This window comes from Cotesia glomerata, linkage group LG2 (assembly GCF_020080835.1).
Source record: "Cotesia glomerata isolate CgM1 linkage group LG2, MPM_Cglom_v2.3, whole genome shotgun sequence".
Lineage (NCBI taxonomy): Eukaryota > Metazoa > Arthropoda > Insecta > Hymenoptera > Braconidae > Cotesia > Cotesia glomerata.
In genome coordinates, this window is record NC_058159.1 from 25,822,705 (window position 1) to 25,846,815 (window position 24,111).

Sequence of the window (24,111 nt, forward strand, 5' to 3'; positions counted from 1 at the left end):
AAATTAATAAAATATAAAATATAACATATAAATTAAAGTTTTAGCGCCTAGCGGTCAAGTGAATAGTAGATCTAAATTCAAGCCAACGGATGGACATTCCATCTTCAATATTGGTCGAGAGACATATTCTCTCTTTACATAATTTCGATGAGGATCCACCGAACTTGAATACTAGTGAAGCTGAAAGCTTTTGTGGTATCTGTTCGAGTTATAAAGATGTTAATTAAATGAAAGAAATGAAAGAAAGTAAATGAGAGCAAAGACAAACTTTGAAAAAATAAATGGGGTTGGTTGCCAAGCCAGGAATCGAACCTGGATCTCCCTGATAACATCTCATTTACTTTCTTTCATTTCTTTCATTTAATTAACATCTTTATAACTCGAACAGATACCACAAAAGCTTTCAGCTTCACTAGTATTCAAGTTCGGTGGATCCTCATCGAAATTATTTAAAGAGAATATGTCTCTCGACCAATATTGAAGATGGAATGTCCATCCGTTGGCTTGAATTTAGATCTACTATTCACTTGACCGCTAGGCGCTAAAACTTTAATTTATATATTACATATAATTCGGTCACAAAAATAATAATTATAAAATATAACTTTTAATAATTATTTTTTTTCTTCATGACCCATTATGTATATATAAATTAAAGTTTTTTTCATGCCTACTGGTCAAGTGACTAGTGAACCTTATTCAAGCCAAGCGATGGACATTCCATCTGCACTATTGGTCGAGAGACATTCTCTCTTTGCATTAGTTCTATGGGGTCCATCGAACTTGAATACTTAATGCAAAGAGAGAATGTCTCTCGACCAATAGTGCAGATGGAATGTCCATCGCTTGGCTTGAATAAGGTTCACTAGTCACTTGACCAGTAGGCATGAAAAAAACTTTAATTAATAACTTTTAATAATTCAAAACAATTTTCACACCGTATAATTAATGGCGAAATATTGTATGAAAATTGAATAAACATCAAATATTAAATATCCTTAAAACACAAGAATCGATTGAATGTATTCTTTATTAATTATTTTATTACAAATGTTTAGATACATTTCATAATTGTCAATTTATATTTAAATAAGTTTATTTACTGTAGCAAAAAACGTAAAAATTGTTTATGTTCTAATAGTTTTAATAATTTCTTCATAAAAAAAAATTATTAAAAGTTTTTATAATATAAATATTTCAAAAATTTTCTAATAAATAAGTGTAATAGACAAAAATTCGAAAAATTAAAAAATTTTTCTCATTAATGCAGGAAGAAATTTATATTGTCATCTTATTGATAAAATAGTTCCCGTAAGGTAAAAGCCCCAATATATGATCATGTACCAGTATATGATCATATATTGGGGCTTTTACCTTATTACCCTGATAGCCACAGTTTCAGACCAACCAAGTTGGTGTCAGATAGTTGCCACCAACTTAGCGACAACTTGCGGTCAACTTCCGAATTTGTAACTGTTGGCGCCAAGTTGGCTACAAGTTTCTGAGAAAAAAGAGACCAATCTACTGCCGCAATATGTCGCCAAATTTCTTGAGAAACTTATCGTCAACTTGGTGTGAAAAAGTTTCAGAGCAACTTTTGCCGACAACTTGGTGAACAAGTTGACACCAACCGAGTTACTTTCCAAGAGTTGCCGCCAAGTTGGTGACAAGTTGGCAGCAAGTCTTGGAAATGAACTCGGTTGTTCACCAAGTTGTCCCTGATAGCCACAGTTTCAGACCAACCAAGTTGGTGTCAGATAGTTGCCACCAACTTAGCGACAACTTGCGGTCAACTTCCGAATTTGTAACTGTTGGTGTCAAGTTGGCTACAAGTTTCTGAAAAAAACAAGACCAACATACTGCCGCAATATGTCGCCAAATTTCTTGAGAAAATTGTCGTCAACTTGGTCCGAAAGAGTTTCGAAAGCAATTTTTGCCGACAACTTGGTGAACAACCGAGTTCATTTCCACGACTTGCCGCCAAGTTGGTGACAAGTTGCGGCAGTAAATCGACGGAAAGTTGCGACCAACTTGGCTATCAGGGGTCACCAAGCTGTCGGCAAAAATTGCTTTCGAAACTCTTTCGCACCAAGTTGACGACAAGTTTCTCAAGAAATTTGGCGACATATTGCGGCAGTAGATTGGTCTTGTTTTTCCCAGAAACTTGTAGCCAACTTGACGCCAACAGTTACAAATTCGGAAGTTGACCGCAAGTTGCCGCTAAGTTGGTGGCAATTATCTGACACCAACTTGGATGGTCTGAAACTGTGGCTATCAGGGAAGATTTTATAATTAATGTTCGAGTTTCCATATCTTCACATGTAAAAGAAGCTAATTTAAAAATGTCTTTTAAATATGTTGTTCAGTTATCAAACTCTGTTTAAAATTTAATTAATAAATGATTACAATGAATTTAATCCAAAAATATTAAGTCAATTTATTCGATATTAAACATTGAATTTCTTCTCTTGCTTCAAGGTTGGATATAAATTGTATTGTAAGAGTTCGCTACTCAATTGATACAATTGTCAAGTCAATTATTAATTATTACCCCTTAATTGAACTGTCTATCTTTATATTCCCTCAGTTAAAAATTCGTCTTACTTCACAGAATGTAATATTTATTCTGAAGATAAGTTTTGTCTAGACTGAGTGGAGAATACTTTACGGTCGCTTTATAAATGGTGTTAAAATAATTTGTGTTATATGCATGGTTTTTTTTTAAGCTTCAATAAATACCGAAAAATCGCGTAATTCTGAAGTAGATTTTAAAAAAATACACTGTATAAAATTTTCATGGTCGCGTCAAACAAAATTTTGTGTATGAATTTTTTTTGTATAGTATATCGATACTGCCATTCTAATACGTCGTATCCCACAAAATTTGACATATTCAATTTTTTTGAAAAATAGAATCACAACAATATTATGCAAGTCATATTAAAAATTTAAAGGTCTAATAGTTTAATAACTATTTTTAAATAAATATTTCCATCTGTTGAATCCCATTTAATCAATGTTAAAAATTAACTGTTTTTACCGTCTGCTGTAAAATTTTATAAATGTGGGATACGACGTATTAGAATGGCAGTATCGATATTAAGCGTTTACCTATAAACTACACAAAAGTATGTAGATTTACAAATGATTTGTGAAGAAAATGACGGAAAATTTTTTTACTGCGTGCAATTACTTTGATTAATCTATATAGCTGAATAAAAAAGGAAAATTTTGTGACGAGCAACTAATTATTTTTATCGTTAAATTTGGTATTAAAAAAATTAGGAAAACGGTTGACCCTAAAGGCCATCCCTGCAACTTCCCGCTGATTCTGTTAATACCTGGCCGCTTTTTTGAGCTCTTCGAGCTCAAAAGTACAATCTGTGTGTTGTTTTAAGCTCTCCGAGCTCAAAAAGATACCTTTTCTATGCTTTTGAGCTCTTTGAGCTCAAAAGTCTGATAGAAGTTTCATAGAACACTATTTTTTGAATGTTCATACCGCAATAACTTTTGAATGAATGAACCGATTTTTACGCGGTTGACGGCATTCTACGCAGTTTTTTAAGCCTCATAAAGAATTTCTAAGTTTCAATTGGTCAAACTAGAAATTTCGGAGTAACTCTGAAAAAACACTTTTTTCGGTTTTCTTTCGTTCACGATATCTCTCGAACGAATCAACCGATTTTGACCGGATTGGCGGTGATCGACGTGGTTTTTCAAGGTTGAGAGCTGATTAGTTTTTGGAATCGATCGGTAGAGCCGTTTAAAAGTTATCCCAAAAAAACCACTTCAGAAAAAATTTTTTTTCCTACTTTTTTTTTAGATTTCTCCAAATTTCTCAAAATCTATCGGTCCGAATCGGTTCAAATTAACAGGAAATCTAAGTTTCGCGAAGCCCTTTCAAATGGCACCAACCGCGATGAAATCGGTTCAACCGTTCAAAAGTTATAAGAGGTTTACATACTTACACACACACACACACACACACACACACACACACACACACACACACACACACACACACACACACACACACACACCCACACACACACACACACACACCCACACACACACACACACACACATACAGACATAGTGACACCCTCGCGGGAATAGTCAGGAAAGCTTCCTAGGACCTCAAAACGTCGAGATCTGATGAAAACTCGATTTTCGAAAAACGAGGTAAAACCAATAACTTCCCGATTTTTGAAAATTTTCAATTTTCTTAGCGGGAAGTTAAAAAAGTAAACTTGATTAAAAAAAAAAAATTCTTGAACCAAAAACATAATTTTAAAAAATTTAATTATCTTAAATCAATATAAAAATTTTTGAATTAAGAAATTTTCTTTGGCTTAAGTAAATATTCCTTGATTCAAAAATTTATCTACTTAATTATTATGATGATGAAGCTCTTAAAAGAATTTTTCTCTTGAAGAAATTTTTTTGAAAGAGTTTTAAATAATTTATTGGTTGTTCTATAAGTTTGATCCATTAAATTTCTAATTATTGATCCTAGCATAGTAATCTCATTTTTTAAATTTTATTTTAAAAAGAACCCAAATTATAAATATTAAAAAAATTATTTAACCAAAATTTCTTCCATCATAATTCGTAATTTTCGGCAGTCTGATAACAACTGCGGGTCGCTAATTATCGTTATAAATTATATAAAATTAATAAATTACGACGTAGATAGTTGTAATGATTATGCTTCTTGAAAAGTTACCTAATTTGGTATCTCTCATATAATGTCATTAAAGCAAAATTTAAAAAGATAAAAAATTTTTTTTCTACGTCTCAACTCACTTGTCTATTAATAAAAATTTTTAATTGCAAAGTTATATAAAGCAAACAAAGAAATAATCTCTTTTACTACACGTTAAATATTTGAATACACTGTGTACGGAGTGAGCGAAAAAGTCTGGGTATAAGTTATAAGTTCATTGACATATAAATTATTAGATCAGTCTAATTGATAATTTACGAGAAGAAGGAACTTTTTTTTAGTCAGTTAATCGAATTTTATTGGACATCGAACATTGTATGCAATAATATGAAAAACGAAATGTTAGCTGCTAAATAAACTTCAGTGGTTTGTGAAGATTTCAACAGTTTTAATAATTTAATTTTGTGTGTTTTTCATTAATAATTATTTTCTTAAATCATGACTGTTACTACTAAAAGTGGTGAGTATTCATTTTATAAATATTTATTTTGATGATGATAAAAATTAAGGATGTAGAGATCAAACCAATTATATTATATGTTTATGCTTTTTATTCAATCATATATTAGCAATTTTTCAGGTTTTTTTTTACAATAATTTAATAGAAAATTTAAGAAAATCTCACAAAACAAATTTATAGACTTAAGAAAACTATTCAAAACTGCTCGAAAAATTTTAAATAAAAATAGTGATTACCACCAAAAATATATAAAATTATAAAAAAACATCCATTTACATCAAAAACTTTCTGATGATACAAAATTTAATTATAAAAATATTTTTTAAAATAAAAATACCTTAGTCATAAAATTTTCCTTTTTTTCTTAATTATATGAATAAATATTTTAGATATAACCACATTCATATTTACAAAACAAAATAAATAAATTTTATCTAGCGCGAAATTTTTATCTATTTATAACTACTTCGAAAACTAATCATTATGGCCAGAATTTTTGAAGTAATTGCAAAAAAACAATTAATGATAAATGGTGTTAAATTTTTGATATTACAGCAAAAATATTGGTAGTGTGAGAATTATTTTTTTAAAGTTGTTAAAAATTTAATTTTATAAAAAAAATTCTCATAATTTTTTCTTAAGATCAATAAAAAAGCCGCAATTTAAAAATTAACATTTTTATAATTAAAACAAATTTCATTCATTCATTATGAATCTTAATTAAAAAATTACGGTGAAAATATCGTATAAAAAAATCATAAGAGATGTTTTTCGTAGAAAATTAAATTTTAACAAATTTTTCTCAAAAACTTTTTTTATAAGTAATATTTTCAGCCAAAATTTTGGATCCACTTATCACATAATTAATTAACTATCTTAGAAAATCATATAAAACTTTGAAAAGGCACAAATTGAGGTCAAGACTTTTTCAATGATACTGAATTTAACAAGAAAAAAAAAAACATTTTATAAAATAAATATAACGGAGACAAAATTTTTCTTCTTTTCTCAATAAATAAAAGATTAATTAATTTAATAGCTGATTGGCTAAGTTTTTACATCCTGCATTTTAATTAATTAATTATCATTAAAAATAATTAAAGAGTTCTATATTTCAAAGCCATTATCCCCGATCCAAATTGATGTTAGACTAATTTTAAATTTTACATTAAATTTTTATTTATTAAATTATTTAAATTTGAATTTTTACTTATTATTTATTTTCACAACATTATTGTCAGTATGAGCACTCATACCATCCTTGGGTGAATATATCTAACAATTAAAAATCTTTATTTTAATTTAAGATTAAGGAAAGATGTTATATTCTTTACTCAGTGAGACTTTTTTCGGCCACCGATTTTTAATTGTTAGATATATTCACCCAAGGATGGTATGAGTGCTCATACCGACAATAATGTTGTGAAAATAAATAATAAGTAAAAATTAAAATTTAAATAATTTAATAAATAAAAATTTAATGTAAAATTTAAAATTAGTCTAACATCAATTTGGATCGGGGATAATGGCTTTGAAATATAGAAATATAGAACTCTTTAATTAGTAAAAACACCGATCTTCGGAAAAAATAGTAAATTATTAAAAATAATAAAATCTGATAATATTAATGAATTAATGAAGTATGTGGATTTATCTCAATTCATTTTAATTACAATAAAAAGTTTTTGACTTTATTTTAGATGAAAAACCTGTGGATCCTATCCAGGATGCAATGGGCACCATGGGACACTGGCAGATAATAATAACAATAGCAATTTCGCTGATAAATTTTCCTGCAGCGTGGAATCAACTCGCTATAGCAGTAATCGCACCTAGACAAAATTTCATGTGTTTATCTCCACTGCCGATTAATCCAAATGACTCGATGCTAAAAACTTGCTTTGTCAAAGTAAATGAAAGTTTACCAGAAGTTGAATGCGAGAAATTTTCTTATGATGACAGTGTTTTTAAATCTACGATCGTCAGTGAGGTAAATTTAACTTTTATTAAATTTACTAATTAAAATATTAATTATGGGATTTATTTGAAGAAATCGAAAAATTTCATTCAAAACGATCGTACACATCTTCTTATTCTAATAAATACGCTATAGCAATCTTAAAATAATCTACTGTAAATTGATGATCATTAATGTCGTATTAGATATAAAAATAATTCTCGGCATTAATTTTATATGAAAATTAAGATTTTTTAATCGTTTTACCAGTGTCATATTTTTATTATCACTAGTGAAGCAATAAAATTTTTTGAAAAAGATAACCAATGTTTGTTTATAGTCATCACTCACTATCATGACAATTGTCAATATTATCAAATAATTTTATTCACTTTTTATTAATTATAACAATTAACACACATATTTTTATTTAAAATAAAAATAATTATTTAAAGTGGGAAATTTCACTAATATAAATAATCTGTTAATGACCAGAATTGTAATTATAATTATAAAATAATTCATCTTCATACAATTTCTTTACATAAGACAATTAACTCTTGATTATTTATTTTATTAATTATTGCTTCATGTGTAAATTTAACTTTAATTTACTTTAATAGCGTTGAAAGGATTCTCCGCTCTAAATAAATTAAAAATTATTCTAGTTATTATACCCGAGATATATCGTCACGTCTTAATAAAAAATAAAGTAGAAGTAGTAATTATAACCACTGTAAGAAACATAATCAGTAATTCAATTTTTTACTTTATTTAAATTTATGTTACTTAAAAAATAAATTTATCTTAAAAAATTTTTTTTTAATTAAAATAAATAATAAATGTATTTATTTCAGTGGAATTTAGTTTGCGAGCGTAAATATCTTTTAAGTTTTGCACAACCTTTGACTCAATTGGGAATTCTTGTGGGTAATATGCTCTTTGGAATAGTTGCTGATAAGTAAGTTCACCTATAATTAATTCTTAGGAATAAAATAATTTTATTAATAATTTTTATTAATGATAATTATTCTAACTAATTTTAGGATTGGTAGAAAAACTCCATTAATGATTGCTGTAATAGTTCAAGCTATAGCAGGAATTATAACAGTATTCATGCCATCCTACGAATTATTTTTGTTATTCAAAGTAATTTCTGCCGTTGCTACCGGTGGTACTATGCTCATTAGTTTTGTCCTTGGTAGGTTAAATTTAAATTTCTTTAAGCTTAATTATATTATTGTAAATATTGTGTTTCATTAATCAAAAAAAAAAAAAAAAATGAATTTCAGTCATGGAAATTGTCGGCATTGAAACGCGTTCAAAAATCCTGACAATGTTCCACATCCCATTTCTTCTTGGATTTTTAAGTGTTCCATTGATTTCATACCTAACTAGAACTTGGGACGGTTATTGGTTGACAATTTCTGTTCCTGCGTTTTCGCTATTCTTCTACTATTGGTAATTTCATCATAAATCATTATTTCAAAATTTAATTTTATAAAAAAAATCATAAAGCTGTAATTTCAAAATTAAAATTTTCATAATTAGAATGAATCTTACTTAATCTTAATTTTGCAATTATAGTGAAAATATTGGTTGTATGCAAAAATTATAAGAGATATCTTTTGTAGAAAATTAAATTTTCTACAATTTTTGTTTGAAAACTTTTTTTCTAAGATCAATATTTTCGCCTCAATATCAAAATTTAAATCCTTCATTCCAAAAGTGCAAAAATCTTGGCTTTAATTATTAATTGTGAGAATAGTATATAATAAAATATATCATTTTAAAATTGAATTCTTGAACTATATTAATTCAGGGTGATACCCGAGTCTCCAAGATGGCTTTTAACAGTAGGAAATGTTAAAAAAGCGCAGTCAATTTTGATGAAAGCGGCCAAAAAGAACAAAATACCCGAGCACAAAGTCTCTATGGCGATAGACGATCACACAAATTTACTGAAACAAGACACCAGCACTGAAGTTGATGATAATGGAAACTCAAAATCATACAGTGTTATTGATTTGGTACGAACACCAAATATGAGGATAAAAACACTGTGCATCGTATTCAATTGGTTCAAATGTGGCATGGTGTTTTTTGGAATTGAACATTATCTTGGTCACATAAGCGAAAATGTGTTAAGTGATCTTGCTATTTCAGGTAATTAACATAAAATTTTCCAATTATTTTTCATCCGAATTTTAGATTTTGTAATTCCAATTTTTATATTTTTGAGTATTGAGTAAAAAATTGTAGAACTTTGTAAATTATAATCTTCTTTTTCATTAATTAAAAGTGTCAGTGGAAAATAAAAAAATATTTTTAATGCAAATATACTTTACGGAATGATTTTTAATTATTAAGAATTCACTCCAAGAAAAATTTTACTTATATTATTAATAAAAAAAGACTTAAAAACTTTTTTAATTAATTTTTTTAACCTTCTTCTTAGTTTGGTATAATAAATAAATTTTAATATTGAAAATAATTATATCAATATTTGTTTAATTTTTACGAGAAGTTTTCTTTGATAAATTTTCTCTATAGCCATTTATTTATTAAAAATTATAAAAACTTTCATATGAAAATTAATTTCAGTAATATTGAAGTAATTAATTTTATTTATTTAAGTGCAATAATTTTGATAATTTATTAATGTTTAAAAAATTAAAATTTTTGGAAAAATATAATTAATATTTACAAATCAAACCTAAGATAAATTATTTAAAGTATTTTTTAGTAATTTTGCTTATAGAACTTGATTTATTTTAATTAAAAGCAATAAATAATAAACTTATTTAATTTCAGCGGCATTCCAATTCCCAGGACTTCTTCTTGTGTATATTTTGATATCCCGAGTGTCCCGTCTCAAAATTCTGATATGCGCAAACGTTTTATCAGGAATAAGTCTGCTATTGATGATCGCGTTTCAGGACAGCCCTACTATAAGATTAATACTGGTTATAATCGGTATTACTTGCATGACTGTGAGCTTCCCAACAATATACTTGTACACTGGAGAATTATTTCCTACTGTAGTTAGAAATATTGGGTTTGGCGTTTGCAGTGTCGCTTCCAAACTCGGCAGTATTGTCGCGCCATTGTTCATCGACAATGTACAGTATTTTTTAATTCATATTATTTTATTACATTTTAAATTTTACATTTACATTTTAAATTTTTCTTATTAATTATTAATTATAATTGCAGAATGCGAAGCTATCTTTTTGGGTAATTCCAGTAGTTTTTGGTATGGGTCCAATTCTGGGAGCTATTCTCTGCTACTGGTTACCTGAAACAATGGATTGCAAATTACCTGAGACTATTGAAGACGGTGAAAATTTCAAAAAGTATGTTGCTTTTAGAATATTATAAAAAAATATTGTTTTTATTATTTTTTGATGAGAAAAATTTTTCTTTTTTTAGGAGGAGCAAAATTTGTCAAGACAAGTGTCCAAGTTAAATAATTTTAGTGATTATTCTTATGATTAGTAATTATTTATTATCTCAAAACTGTAAATGTGTTTTTTTATCATCATTGTCATCATCAGTTTTGACTCAAATTTAGAAAATTATATTTTTGCATATTTTTATATTATAGATACATAATATAATCGATTTTTGAAAAATAAATTTGAATTTAATTGTAAAGATTATCATTTTTTACCATAGAAAATTAAGAAAAACAATTCATTTGATTTAAGCGAAAAATCTGCGAATAAAATCATAAATTATTTGAAAAAAATTAAAAAGGAGGCTATTCACTAGTCAAAATGGAAGCGTATTTCATACTTAAATAAAAATAATAAGTTTAAAGGCGTTTAATCAATTAAAAGTTTTAAAATTTCAGTAATTTCGAGAAAAAAGAACCAATGCGACAGCAAATTTCGTAAAAAGATAGCAAAATTTATTGTAATTTTTATTTGACATACAACAAAATATAAATATTAAAGCTTATTTAAAGAGCTTTTAGGTACATTTTACAGAAATTTAATACAATGTCGCATTCAAAAGCTATTCGATAAATAAACTGTAAAAAAGTGTATTTTTAGGATTTTCAAAAATTTTGGTCTTGTAATTTGAAAACTACATGACCAATTAAGATCATATTTGAACTTGACCTTTGTGTTTATCAGTAGAATAAATATATTGAATTTCGTAAAGATCTCGTTGCGAATTGTAGACACCATCGTGATGACAAGCTGCGTTCTATCCCATCTGTATATAAATATACTAGCTGTCCGCCCCGGCTTCGCACGAGTATTTAACAAAAATTTCAACATTCATTATGATGTTATATAGCTTATGTCACCCGGGGATAGTGTAGCTTCCCAACAGTGAAAGAATTTTTCAAATCGGTTCAGTAGTTTCGGAGCCTATTTAATGCAAACAAACAAACAAACAAACAAACAATTAAATCTTTCCTTTTTATAATATTAGTATGGAAGTATGAATAAATACATACATATATAAACTTTTGAACCATATGTACTTTCAAAAGTTACATCATGAGGACCAATACAATAGTTAGATTTCTATGAAATCTACTAATAACTTGCTATAATTCTTCAACAAAATCATGCATTACTTCAAATATGCAGCAAGTTTTTGTTTTTGAAACAAAAAAATTTTTATTACGTAACCAAAACTATTTATTACTTTTGCAGTTTTTGAAAACTGATGAAACTCGTTGAAATTTTTCAGCCCCTTGCATCAGTCCTTTAAGTATTGTATTGTTATTAGATCGTCGTTTGTTACATTATAAGCCTAATGAAAATGAGGCATATAAGTAAGCAGTAGTAGGGAGAAGGTACTCCGTAATGTTCATTACTGTAATTAGTTTCAGTGTAGTTTCATACCTGTTACCGAGAAGCAGCCGGAAGAGCCCGGAAAATATATTGTGAAATATAATATTGAACAGGCTTCCGGCTGCATTCTCAATCAACACGATTTAGTAATATCAATAGTTCTGTAACATTACTGCAAAAATAAAGAATAATGGAAGATACTGCAAAAATTGGTAAGTATTTTACATTTTTTATGAAAAATTACTAAATATTTTTGGTCAAAATAAGAAAAAAGTTTTTTTAATTTCCAAAAATACCGCTTGATATTTTTTCTATTTAAAATAATATAAATTTTTCTTAGATCCAATAATCCTGGATCCTATTCAGGATGCAATGGGCTCCATGGGACGCTGGCAAATAATAATAACACTAGCGATTTCTCTAATAAATTTCCCTGCAGCATGGAATCAGCTCGCGATTGCCGTAATCGCACCTGCACAAGATTTCATGTGTATTTCTCCAGCGCCAATTAATTCCAATGATTCAATGTTTAAAGCTTGCTCTGTTAAAATAAATGAGAGTTTGCCAGAAGTTCCATGCGACAAATTTTCTTATGATGACAGTGTTTTTAAATCTACAATTGTCAGTGAGGTAATTCAATTTTTATTAAATTTATTAATTAATCTCAGAAAACTTGGAGTCAAATAATTATTTTTATTGTTATTACAAAAAAATAAGCTGCACAATAATTAAAAAAAATTTTTTTTTGTTAAAATATTTCATCAGAAGTATTTTTTGGAATTTTTCCTTTTAAGTAATTGAAACTAATAGACTTATATATTATATTATAAAACATGTTATAGTTGTCAAAAAATCTATTTACTAAAGTTTGTTAACAAGATTAAGATAAAAAGTTCGTTGAGTACTAATTATCATGATAAGAATTAGTGACAAAACTTTTCAAACAATTTTAATGATAAGAATTATTAATTGAATTAATAGATAATTCATTTAAAACGTCACGGAAATGATTTACATAACAAACATTAATAAAAATAATTATTTATTTCCATTATTTTTAATTGAAATATAAAATTTTTCACCACAGCATGATAAATAGTATAGGGGAGAGTGGGGTAATTACGGACACCTAAGGAAAAAAGTAAATATTAAAAATACTAAATGAAAATTCTGTTAATTTATTGATTAAGAACAAAGATAAAGGTTTTATTTATTAATTTTAATCATATTTCATTAAATTTGAAAATTAAGTAATTTTTTTGTCAAAAGAAGAAAAGTGTCATTTTCGTGATCCTCTCAAATCTGTGGGGTAATCCCGGACAGTGGTGGGGTAATCACGGACAGTTCAGATTAAATAGTAACAAGTAGAATAATTTAACATAAATAAATAATTTCAACTTATATTTAACTTAGGAAATTAAAATTTTTAAATAAAATTATCTTGAGCAGTACGTAGATAAGTAATTTGTTAATAGATAAGTAAAAAATATGTGATAAATAAGGAATAATAGTATATTGTGCCACAAGGGACGAAAGTACTACATTCTGTCCCGCGTGTGTGATTGCCACCCGAGCCGAAGGCGAGGGTGGCAAACACGCGGGTGAGGATGTAGTACTTTCGTCCCGTGTCACACATACTATTTTTTCTCCTGCCAAGCCGAAAGTTCGCGAATCTTTTAATGCAATAGCATCGTAGGTAATCATGGAAGGGATCCAGGGGCGAAGCCCCGGCGGGGAAGGGGCGGAGCCCCAGTCAAGAAAAAATACAATTTAAAATTATTATTTAAGTAAAGATATTAAAAAAAATCATTAGTGTTATGAAAATAACAGAATAATTTTTATTATAACTTTAAATAATCATTTTGATAAATATTAATAGTAATTATAAGCATTCATTTAATAATAATTATGGATAATCTTAATGATAATATTAGATGATAATTTTAATATAAGAATAATTTTAGTGACTTAATTTAAAATTATCATAACTAATAATTTAAAATTATTATTTAAGTAAAGATATTAAAAAAATTAATTTTGTGTTATAACTTCAAATATTCATATTGATAAATATTAATAGTAATTATAAGTATTCATTTCATAATAATTATGGATAATCTTAATAATAATATTAGATGATAATTTTAATATAAGAATAATTCTAGTGACTTGGTGATTTAACATATTTTATGTAAATCAACCTTTTTTTGGTACAATATGATAATTTTTGAAATTTTCAAACTATAACATTATCACTAAATTATCACTAAACATTATCATAAATCACATTATCACTAAATTACATTATTTTTATTATAATTATAGTATATTGCACTAATGACGCAACATGAAGTGCTGACGGAAAAAGTATGTGTTAACAGGCGAGACCATCTTTTTCTCGCTTTGCTCTCACGGAGTTCAACGGAACTATCTCTGTCGCACTCCCAACAGCATAGCAATTGCAGTTTCGATTGGTTTCACGAAACGAATGAAATTTTTGAAAAAAACGCTTTGTGGTGAAATAGTTTATTAAATTATCTATTATCTCTAAAAACGTTTTTTCAAAATTTCCATTCGTTTCGCTAAGCCGATTGAAACTGCAATCACTGGTCTCGGCTGTTAAAGAGAAGAACGTACAATGCGTGAGAGCCGATGTAGGCACTATTGCGCGTGCGCGTTCATTTATTCCGAGGATAGAAACTGCTGCTTTATTCCGGCTGCAAGCGGAAGGTATTTGAACTTTCGTCTTAGGCAGGAGAAAAATTTGATTTAAGGTAGTTGTAGCGTGATAGGCATTTCAACAGAAAATTATGAAATTTTTTTTATTGAAAGATAAATATATTAATAATTCACTACCAAAATTTCAGATCAATTGACCGCACCGTTTTTGAGTAATTAATTTTCGAAATTGTATCTTTTACAAGTAGAGGTATAGAGAGATGGTAAAGTTAGTATGAAATCTTCCATACCATTCGAGTGATGCAAATAATTTCATACTAACTTTATCATCTCTCTATACCGCTACGTGTAAAAGATGCAATTTCAAAAATTAATTACTCAAAAACGGTGCGGTCAATTGATCTGAAATTTTGGTAGTGAATTATAAATATATTTATCTTTCAATAAAAAAAATTTCATAATTTTCTGTTGAAATGCCTATCACGCTACAACTACCTTAATCTTTACATAAATCACAGAGGAACCCTTTGCTCGTGCTTTGACCATCACTGCATTCTTCATGTGCCCATAAATTGCATCCATAGCACATTATCCATTCTTCAGTGGGTGGTTCTTTATATTTTCCCGCACAAAAAATATAAAAATAGTCATTTTGAGTTTGTTTATTTTCTTTGTTTTGTTTTTTTGGTTTCGTGTCTTTTTTTGGTTTCGTGACTTTTTTTGGTTTTTCAACCTGCTCTTCACCAAGGAAATTCCCTAAGCTCTTCACACCTTTTTCAGTTAATGTACCAGTCTTAATTTTTTTATTTTTAATTTCTTCTGCCTGCTTTTTAGTTATTTTTTTCTGATTCTTTTCCTCTAAAATTTCTTTCATTGGAGAACTAGTTAGAATCACTGAATGTTTTTTTCTAACTCTTCGGTTCGTGCTTTTCTTTGGTAAGGTAGGCAGGGTTACAATATCAGTAAGGGGTACTGATGAATTGATTGAATCTGTCGATTGATTCAACGATAACTGTTCGTCAGGCAAATTTTCAGTTGCGCTCTTAGGTTGTGCAACTTCTGATAAGTTTTCAGAAGGTATAGACTCAGGTTCTACAGATGTTGAAATTTTAAAAAGTTCTTCAAATTTTTCACGGTTAATTGGATGTATACCTGCTGCTTTAAATCCATTAACTGCTTTTTCTATATTAGTGACATTATTATATGCTCTGGTGAACAATTCAACAACTTCGTATTGAGTAATTCTTCTTCCTACATGTTCAGCCATATATAAATCACATTGTCGATAATATGCTCTTTTTAAAGGACCAAAAAATGTCAAATCTAATGGTTGCAGATGATGGGAAGTATGTGGTGGAAGTGAAAGCAAAATTATTCCATGCTGACGACATAATAAAAAAGATTCAAGACTGATGTGACTTTCATGATTATCTAAAATCAATAGTACAGGTTTGTCAGGCGTTGGTTTAGCATGTGAAATAAAATGGTGTAGCCACTCAACAAATAAATTTTCGTTGATCCAACCAGAGTCACTAACTGTTGCAACCATATTACTGTCTCCTCCTCGCAATAAATTAGCATTCATGCGCTTCCTTTTAAAAATAAAGTACGGAGGAATGTATTTTCCCGAAGCACTAAATGAGCATACAACGGTTGTAGTAGCTCCTCTTTCTCCACTTGTAGCCTTACCCACTTGTTTTTCACCTTTAGGAGCTAAGATTTTAGAATTTCTTTGAACATTTGTGATACCCATTTCGTCCTATTGGCTAAGTCCTATTTCGATACCTATTGGCTAAGTGCACGATGGTGCTGCCCTCAATTTTCATGCTTTTCCTATGTTAAATCAAATGGAGTAATTTAGTTCCAGTGGCCGCCATTAGCGTTAAATCATGCTCTTCCCGTAAGATTTACACGTAAAAGTGGTAGTCAGCGCCAGCCCTCCCCACCATATACTTCGCACCCTGCCAATTGCACACCTAGGGAAGTAAAGCAAGAAATATCTCAGATCACATGTAATTGTTGACCTCGGCTTCGCCTCGGCCAACAATTACATGTGATCTGAGGCTTTCTTATTTACTTCCCGTGGAGTGTATACTATTTTTTTGCTCGACGAAGGCAGAAAAGAGCAACTTCGTTTAGCGCAGCGGGCCGAAAGTTGACGCTTTCTGCCCGTCGAGCAAAAAATTATTATTAAACTATTTAAACGAATTCAAATTTTCGGTAATCAATAGTCAAAATAAATTTAATTAAATGAAAATTCGATTTTTTAGTGGGATTTGGTATGCGGTCGTAAATATCTTCTTAGTTTGGTTCAACCTTTCACGCAATTTGGTATTCTTATTGGTAATATGGTCTTTGGAATAGTTGCTGATAAGTAAGTACTTAAATTAATTTTTAAAAAAGTATTGAAAAAAAAAAAGAAGAGAATAAACTCTAATAACTTTTAATTGAATTTAGGATTGGTAGAAAAAAACCTTTGATGATTGCAGTAATATTTCAAGCAATAACAGGAATCATAACAGCATTTATGCCCATTTTTGAATTGTTTTTGCTGTTCAAATTTATCTCTGCCATCGCAACAGGTGGAACTATGCTCATTAGTTTTGTAATCGGTAAGTAAAGCTCATATTAAAAAATGAAAATAAAATTAACAGACTTCTGACAGTTGTCAGAATTTTTTTTATTAATAAAATTATTACAAAAAAATTAAAAGAAAAAATTCCACTTGTAGATAATTTGATAAACTATACGTACAATTTTTTAAAAATATTTTTTTTTTTTTTAATTAAATTATTTAAAAGAAAAATGAAAAATTTTTCGTTGTCGGCTAATTTATGATGCAGAAGTTAGCCAACGTTTTTAATTTTTTGATTTTTTTAAATCATTTAATTAGTACAACAAAATATTTTTTTTAAATTGCACGTGTAGTTTTTCAAATTTTTTACAGATGAAATTTTTTTTTTCTTATTTTTTCGTAATGATTTTTTTAATAAAAAAATTTATAAAAATTTTTAAATGTCGGTTAACTTAATTCGCATGGCTAATTTTAATTTCATAAATTTCCGTACAATAAATTTCAACAAAAATTGATAATTTAATAAAATTTCAGTGATGGAAATTGTTGGCGTTGAAACCCGTTCAAATATCCTGACAATGTTCCACATTCCCTTTGTGTTAGGATTTTTGACTGTGCCATTATTTTCATATTTGACAAGAACTTGGAACGGTTATTGGTTAACGACCACTGTTCCAGCATTTGCATTGATCTCCTATTACTGGTACATTTATTATTTTTATAACTAATCATTATGTTCTATTAATACCATTCTAATAAAATTAACTGCCTTAGGTTAATCCCAGAGTCTCCACGTTGGTTGTTAGCAGTTGGCAGAGTAGAACAAGCACGCCAAGTATTGCTAAAAGCCGCCAAAATAAACAAAATATCTGAGGAAAAAGTCACTGAAGCAATAGAAGCCCATGAAAAGTCATTGTCCATAATTACCAAAAATGTTGACGTTGATGCCGAACAAAGAACTTATGATGTTATAGATTTGGTGCGAACACCCAATATGAGAATAAAGACACTGTTCATTGTCTTCAATTGGTTGAAATGCGGCATGGTATTTTTTGGCATTGAACAATACCTTGGTCGCATGAGCGAAAATGTGTTAAGTGATCTTGCTATTTCAGGTATGCTTTATCAAAAACTTTTTTATTAGTCTGAATAATCACAAAGAAAAAAAAGTTCTGCCAAAATTACAGAAAAATTTTTGAAATTTACATTTTTAGATATGTAATTTCTTCATTGTAAAACTGTAAACTTGAAAACGTTGATTTTACATTGAAAAAATATAAATTTAGCATGAAAAAAAAAAAAATAAATTTAGTCTTGGAAGATTTGTAAATTTTACATTGAAAAAATTATATATCGACGGTCTAATTAGCAAATTGTCTAACTCCATTTTAGAAAATCTTTTATTTTTACAAAAAAACAATTAATTTAAAATTTATTATCACTTTAAAAAATAATTTAATATCTAATAGAGGTATAATATTTTGGTTTGGATTATTCAAATAATTTATAATTCGACTATTGCTATATCAAAATATTAAAAAATCACCCTTAAAAAATAAGGAATTAGACTAATTGTTAATTAGACCGTCGATATGTTCAAAAATAATTTGATTTCATATAACTAATATAAAATTTTTTTCTTGGGTATGTTACTTTTACAAATCCATTCCAGCAAAACTTATTTTTTTTTTTTTTAAATAAACTGAGATAAAAAATTTCTTTGGACAAAAATTGGCATTGCTGTGACAAGAAATTAATTTGTTTAAAATTTTAAACAATTTTATTTCTTAGCGAAGAAAAAAAAAATTTTTATCTCGTTGAAAGAAAGTTTTTTCAATTTAGAAAAAAAAAACAATTTCAGATAGACAACTTGCGAATTTTCATCTAAAATTGTTTTTTTCAAATCAAGAAAACTTTTTTCGCCACGAAAGTTTTGTGAGAAATATTTTATTTCTTCAGCTACGAAATGAAACTGTTTAAAATTTTCAAAAAATTAGTTTCTTATTACAACATTGCTCATTATTTTCAAAATAAATTTTTTTTTCAGTGTACAAGATAAAATAGTCATGTAATTTCTATAATTTTCACATGTTATTTTTTTTCCGTGGATAATTTACACAAAAACATTGTATCCATTTCAATTTTCTAGCTGCTTTTCAACTGCCTGGACTTCTTCTGGTCTACATTTTAATTTCCCGAGTATCTCGTCTGAAAATTTTAATCGCTGCAAATGTTCTATCAGGAATAAGCTTGCTGCTAATAATAGCATTTTACGACAACGATACAATCAAACTGATTTTAGCAACAATCGGTATCACTTGTATGACTGTCAGCTTCCCTACAATTTTCTTGTACACCGGAGAACTGTTTCCAACAGTAGTCAGGAATATTGGGTTCGGCGTTTGCAGTGTCGCTTCCAAACTCGGCAGCATTGTTGCGCCGTTTTTGGTTGACTATGTAAGATATAAACTTTTTTCTTATTTTTTCTCACAGTTATTTTTTTGAAATAATCAGTGATAATTAACCATCTTTTTATAGATTGATGATCTCGCTTATTGGATAGTTCCACTAGTTTTTGGTATAAGCCCAATCCTGGGAGCCATCCTCTGTTACTGGTTACCAGAAACAATGAATTGTAAGCTTCCAGAGACTATTGAAGACGGTGAAAATTTCAAAAAGTAAGTATCGAAGTTTACTAATTATTTATTACAAAACAGCATTTAAAAATTACATTTTATTTTGTTGCAGAAACTCACGAAAAACTTCTGTTAAGAGTCCGAGTTAAACTAACTGGAATTAGATATTACAATATTATTATATAAACTACTTATAATTACTTGTAATGTATCATTTTTATAAAATTGTCGATCAATTTTTTAAGAAGGGTTTACATTTTTTCTCTCTCTCGCCCTCTATTGGACAAACGAAAGTATCTCTGTCATACTTGTACAACAAATGGAATCTTAAAACGCATTTTATGCATAAATAAATACAAATTTTTCAAAAAAGCGTTTTTTTTCGAAATTTTATCACATACATGAGAAAAACACGTTTGAAAATCAAATATAAACCGCTCTTAAGAAATTAAACCAAAGAATTTGTAATTTAAATTTCCATTCCTAGGATAGACAGTCAAAAGTTTTCATGCGGATAATTGCTTAAATCATAATAAAAGTCTTTTATTTTACATTATCATCTTCATTGATTCGTTAAAACTAGGCCGTAATAATAAACAAATCCCAAAAATTTTATTTTTTTTTATAATTACATCTCAAATAAATTTTTAAATCAAATAAAATAAAGTTACAATATTAAAACTTTATATTCTGACTTAAAAATTTTCCCAAAATTTTATTAAAAAAAATTAAAATTTCTGAAACTAAATCCTTGCACGGCGTACCTTTAAACAACCAATGAAGTTTAGTCTATAAATAAAAATTTAATAAGAAAATTGAGTGGTATTGATCGCTAGGTAGTTGTATGACCAAGATAGGGTACTTTATGCGGTAGATGACTAACAACATCATTAGTTTTTTTGTGAACAGCATCAATCATTTGGTTTCCATACTTTACAGTGCTGCTCAAAGAACCAAGCCACGTTGAAACGATGCTTTTGCCGTTAGTCTTCTCACTTGGTACCGGAGGTCCTGCGAAGAAAATTAATTAAATTATTTATTATTATATCTTTTAGTATTAGTGAAGATTATTCAAAAATATGACAATAAAATATTAAATTTTTTACCTATCAGAAAGTTCAGGATTACTTGATTGACCATGTCGGGTTTTTCCTGATGTGGAAAATGTTGCGCGCCTTTGATAACTTTGATGTTGGACTTTGAAGTGTATTCTGAGCTATGAACGATGCTCTCTAGAGAAAAGAAGGGGTCTGAGTTGCCTACTATCAACAAAGTTTGGTTGACAAGCGGTTCTGTCGATTTTACACGAATGAATGGTAGGTTCCTGTAGTAATTTATCGGCCCGGTCCAGTCCTCTTTTCAAAAAAATGTGAGAAAACTATTAATAATTATAATATAATTTTTAATCATTTTATCGATGATTATAATCATTCAATCGAATTGATTGCTGAATTTTTTTTTTAATTTTGTTCAATAATTATTCATTGATTGGTAACAAGCGGTAGCTTTTGTTAAAAAAAACTTTTTGAATAAAATGTTTAATTTAACAAAAATTTTTGTTAGTAATTGAATTATAAAAAATATAATTTAATAATTGTAAGTAGAATAATTACCTCTTCTACTAAAAGCATATTTGTAAGCTTCAACATAATTTTTTTCATTTTTTTTATTTATTTGTAGATGTTTATAAGTGTCATTAATTATTGACAAGTCTTCCTTCAAAGCATCTATTTCTGGTAGGAAAGGAAGTCTACTAAAGTGCATCCATCTATGACAAGTAAATATTAATACGAAAAAATTAGCATTTAATTATTAAAAATTAGTTATAAATTTTTTTATTTTTGGAAAGAAAATTGGAAGAATGATTCGTAAAAAATTACAATAATGAAGAAATTTAAAAAAATAGTCATTAAATTTCACAAATTACCTGTAAAAAGAATTATTCTTGCATAGTTCATCCCAATAAAGATTCGGATGTGGACTAGATATAGCGACAAATTTATCAATTATGTCGCTATGAAGTATCGTCATAAACCAGCCGAGCAGACCGCCAAGATCGTGCCCAATTATGCTGCATTTATCGACTCCCAGTGTCGAGATGAATTGACTTAATTCGTTAATTAAAACTTCTATTCTGTATGATCGCCTTCTGGTCGGTTTGTCGCTGTCACCAAACCCTTTCAAGTCCAAAGCGACCACTCTGTAAATTGATGCAAATTATCGAAATTTATTTGTACATAAGGAATTTTAATTAATTAGGAAAGAAAGAGGAATATAAAAACCTGTAGTGCTCTGATAAAATTGGCAATTGCTCTCGCCAAGACAGCCAGCAATCGGGAAAACCGTGCAGTAATAATAATAATGGTTGAAACTTTTCTCCTGTTTCTACATAATGGAGTTTTATACCCTGAAATTATTAAATTAATTAATTTTATTGACTAGTTTCTTTCTATATTAATTTTTTTTTTTTAAAGTACGTAATTATAATTTTTTATTTCTGATGATCGAATTCAAAATTTTTAATGTTTTTATAATTTTAAAAGCAGAGGCGGGCAATAGCCTAGTCGGCTCGGTGCCCTCTTTTCGAAAGAGTGGGACCCGGGTTCGATCCCGGCACACACCACTATTTTTCAGTGATTATAAATAAAAATATGCGCGTTACGTTGCCAGCTTCTGAAAGTGGCAGAGATAGCCGGGCGGCACACGTCTGACTTGGGTGATCACCCATTTAAGCAACAACTTGAATGGGTGACCACTCTAGTCGGCGTTGGTTAGCGCAGGGGATCTCTGCGCACACTAGGAGAGTGGCCTAATGCTCCAGTGGTCGATAAAGAAGAGTTTCTTATCAATCACTGTAGACTTAGCCCAGCTCCGACTGTACTATCATGTGTTTTGTCTGTTTTCTCTGTGGTTTCCCCATGGTTCTGTTCCAACAGCCTGAGAAGTGAGGTTCAGGGTGAATACGGTACAGAAAGCACAAGTCAGTCCACAGCCGCAAAAACTAAAGTAAAAATAAAGTGTCGGGTGGGACTTGCTGAGGTCCAATATGAGAAATAGAAAAAGCGTAGAGCTAGGAGAAAAAGAGGAATAATAATAATAATAATAATAATAATAATAAAAGCTTGACATAAATATTTTAAATATATTTTTCTTAGACAAAATTTTTATTAATCATTAAATTATTCTATTATTTTAAATAAGTTATAATTTTTTGGCCATAAACTCAAAATTACATTCCTAATAACTAATTTATCTCCAGCTTTAAAGAACAAAAAAAAATGCAAAATCTTAAAAGCCCTACTCATAATATGACAATGTTTAAAAATTTTAATTAATTACAGAATATTAAATATTTATTCAATTGATAGAATATTTAATTAAACAACTTTATTTATTTATTAATCAATGACGCCTCATAACGTCACGATCATACGAGCTCCAATCCAGTAGATAAAAATAAATTCAAGCAGTGAAAATTTTATTATCACGAGGTCAGAGCGATTACAAAAAAGTTAATGACACGATAATTTTGATTGCCTATTTTACTGCTAATTAATTGATATTCTTGTTTTTTTCTATTTAAAAAATTTTAGATAAAAGTAACATAAGTGACAGTAATGAGAATGAGTAATCGGTAGTATACCTTTAATTTGACGTAAGAATGTTCACCGAGATTATTGTCGACAAGACAAGGCGGCGGTTTATCGCGCTGATGCAAACGAAATAAGTTTTTACGATGCCATGTCCATTTTACCAAACACTTTAATATTAAGTAAAATCCGTATACAAAACAAAGAATGTGAAGTTTTGTTTGTTGCCACAACGACACTTGGACTATATTATTCACATTCATAATTAGAATATTTTTATTTTAATAATTAATAATTAGGAATTAATAACTATCCCTACACTTCACTTATTTTTATTACTTCAACATAATGCATCGTCACGTATATAAATTTTTTGAAGTATTAATTCAACTAATCATTGTTTTACTTGATAAAAAATGTGATCGATTGGACATTTTTGTTTTATTAATTAAAATAATAGAAATAAAATACTTGTTTTAGTGCAGTGAAAATTAAACTCGCGTTTCTGATCGCCGAATTATCTTGGACTGTGCCCACAACATTTAGCTTGAAGCACATGAATGACGTCGTTATCAGGATTTTTGACCCGATACATGTATAAAAGGAAAAAAACTCTTAAAGATAAAACGAAAGTAAGCGCACTTTAATAACTCGACACTTGGTAGCTCTGAAAT

General features: G+C 28.6%; 3 protein-coding genes across 8 annotated transcripts; 2 read left to right on the forward strand and 1 right to left on the reverse strand.

The window, feature by feature from the left end:
• Positions 1 to 2,595: 2,595 nt before the first annotated feature.
• LOC123260005 (organic cation transporter protein-like) lies at positions 2,596 to 10,730 on the forward strand. 5 transcript variants are annotated; one of them, XM_044720897.1, is made up of 10 exons: positions 2,596 to 2,821; positions 4,839 to 5,186; positions 6,887 to 7,176; positions 8,001 to 8,104; positions 8,190 to 8,344; positions 8,436 to 8,604; positions 8,966 to 9,309; positions 9,958 to 10,265; positions 10,360 to 10,499; positions 10,576 to 10,730. In XM_044720897.1, exons 2-10 carry the CDS (start codon positions 5,165 to 5,167, stop codon positions 10,610 to 10,612), a joined length of 1,569 nt encoding a protein of 522 aa, XP_044576832.1. In that variant the 5' UTR covers positions 2,596 to 2,821; positions 4,839 to 5,164; the 3' UTR covers positions 10,613 to 10,730. The 5 variants fall into 5 exon arrangements, with proteins under 5 accessions (XP_044576832.1, XP_044576831.1, XP_044576834.1 ...); XM_044720896.1 differs by having other exon boundaries at positions 4,963 to 5,186; XM_044720899.1 differs by having other exon boundaries at positions 4,968 to 5,186.
• A 1,194-nt stretch (positions 10,731 to 11,924) lies between these two features.
• On the forward strand, positions 11,925 to 20,091 carry LOC123260006 (organic cation transporter protein-like). The gene is made up of 9 exons (XM_044720901.1): positions 11,925 to 12,169; positions 12,298 to 12,587; positions 16,907 to 17,010; positions 17,094 to 17,248; positions 17,746 to 17,914; positions 17,986 to 18,326; positions 19,361 to 19,668; positions 19,750 to 19,889; positions 19,960 to 20,091. The coding sequence occupies exons 1-9, from the start codon at positions 12,148 to 12,150 to the stop codon at positions 19,994 to 19,996; spliced, it is 1,566 nt and encodes a 521-aa protein (XP_044576836.1). The 5' UTR covers positions 11,925 to 12,147; the 3' UTR covers positions 19,997 to 20,091.
• A 265-nt stretch (positions 20,092 to 20,356) lies between these two features.
• On the reverse strand, positions 20,357 to 24,010 carry LOC123260008 (epoxide hydrolase 4-like). 2 transcript variants are annotated; one of them, XM_044720904.1, is made up of 6 exons: positions 23,909 to 24,010; positions 22,130 to 22,254; positions 21,775 to 22,047; positions 21,461 to 21,615; positions 20,954 to 21,202; positions 20,357 to 20,858 (listed from the first exon to the last, which is right to left on the reverse strand). In XM_044720904.1, the coding sequence occupies exons 1-6, from the start codon at positions 23,993 to 23,995 to the stop codon at positions 20,680 to 20,682; spliced, it is 1,068 nt and encodes a 355-aa protein (XP_044576839.1). In that variant the 5' UTR covers positions 23,996 to 24,010; the 3' UTR covers positions 20,357 to 20,679. The 2 variants fall into 2 exon arrangements, with proteins under 2 accessions (XP_044576839.1, XP_044576838.1); XM_044720903.1 differs by lacking the exon at positions 23,909 to 24,010 and adding an exon at positions 23,491 to 23,902.
• Between the last annotated feature and the right edge of the window lie 101 nt (positions 24,011 to 24,111).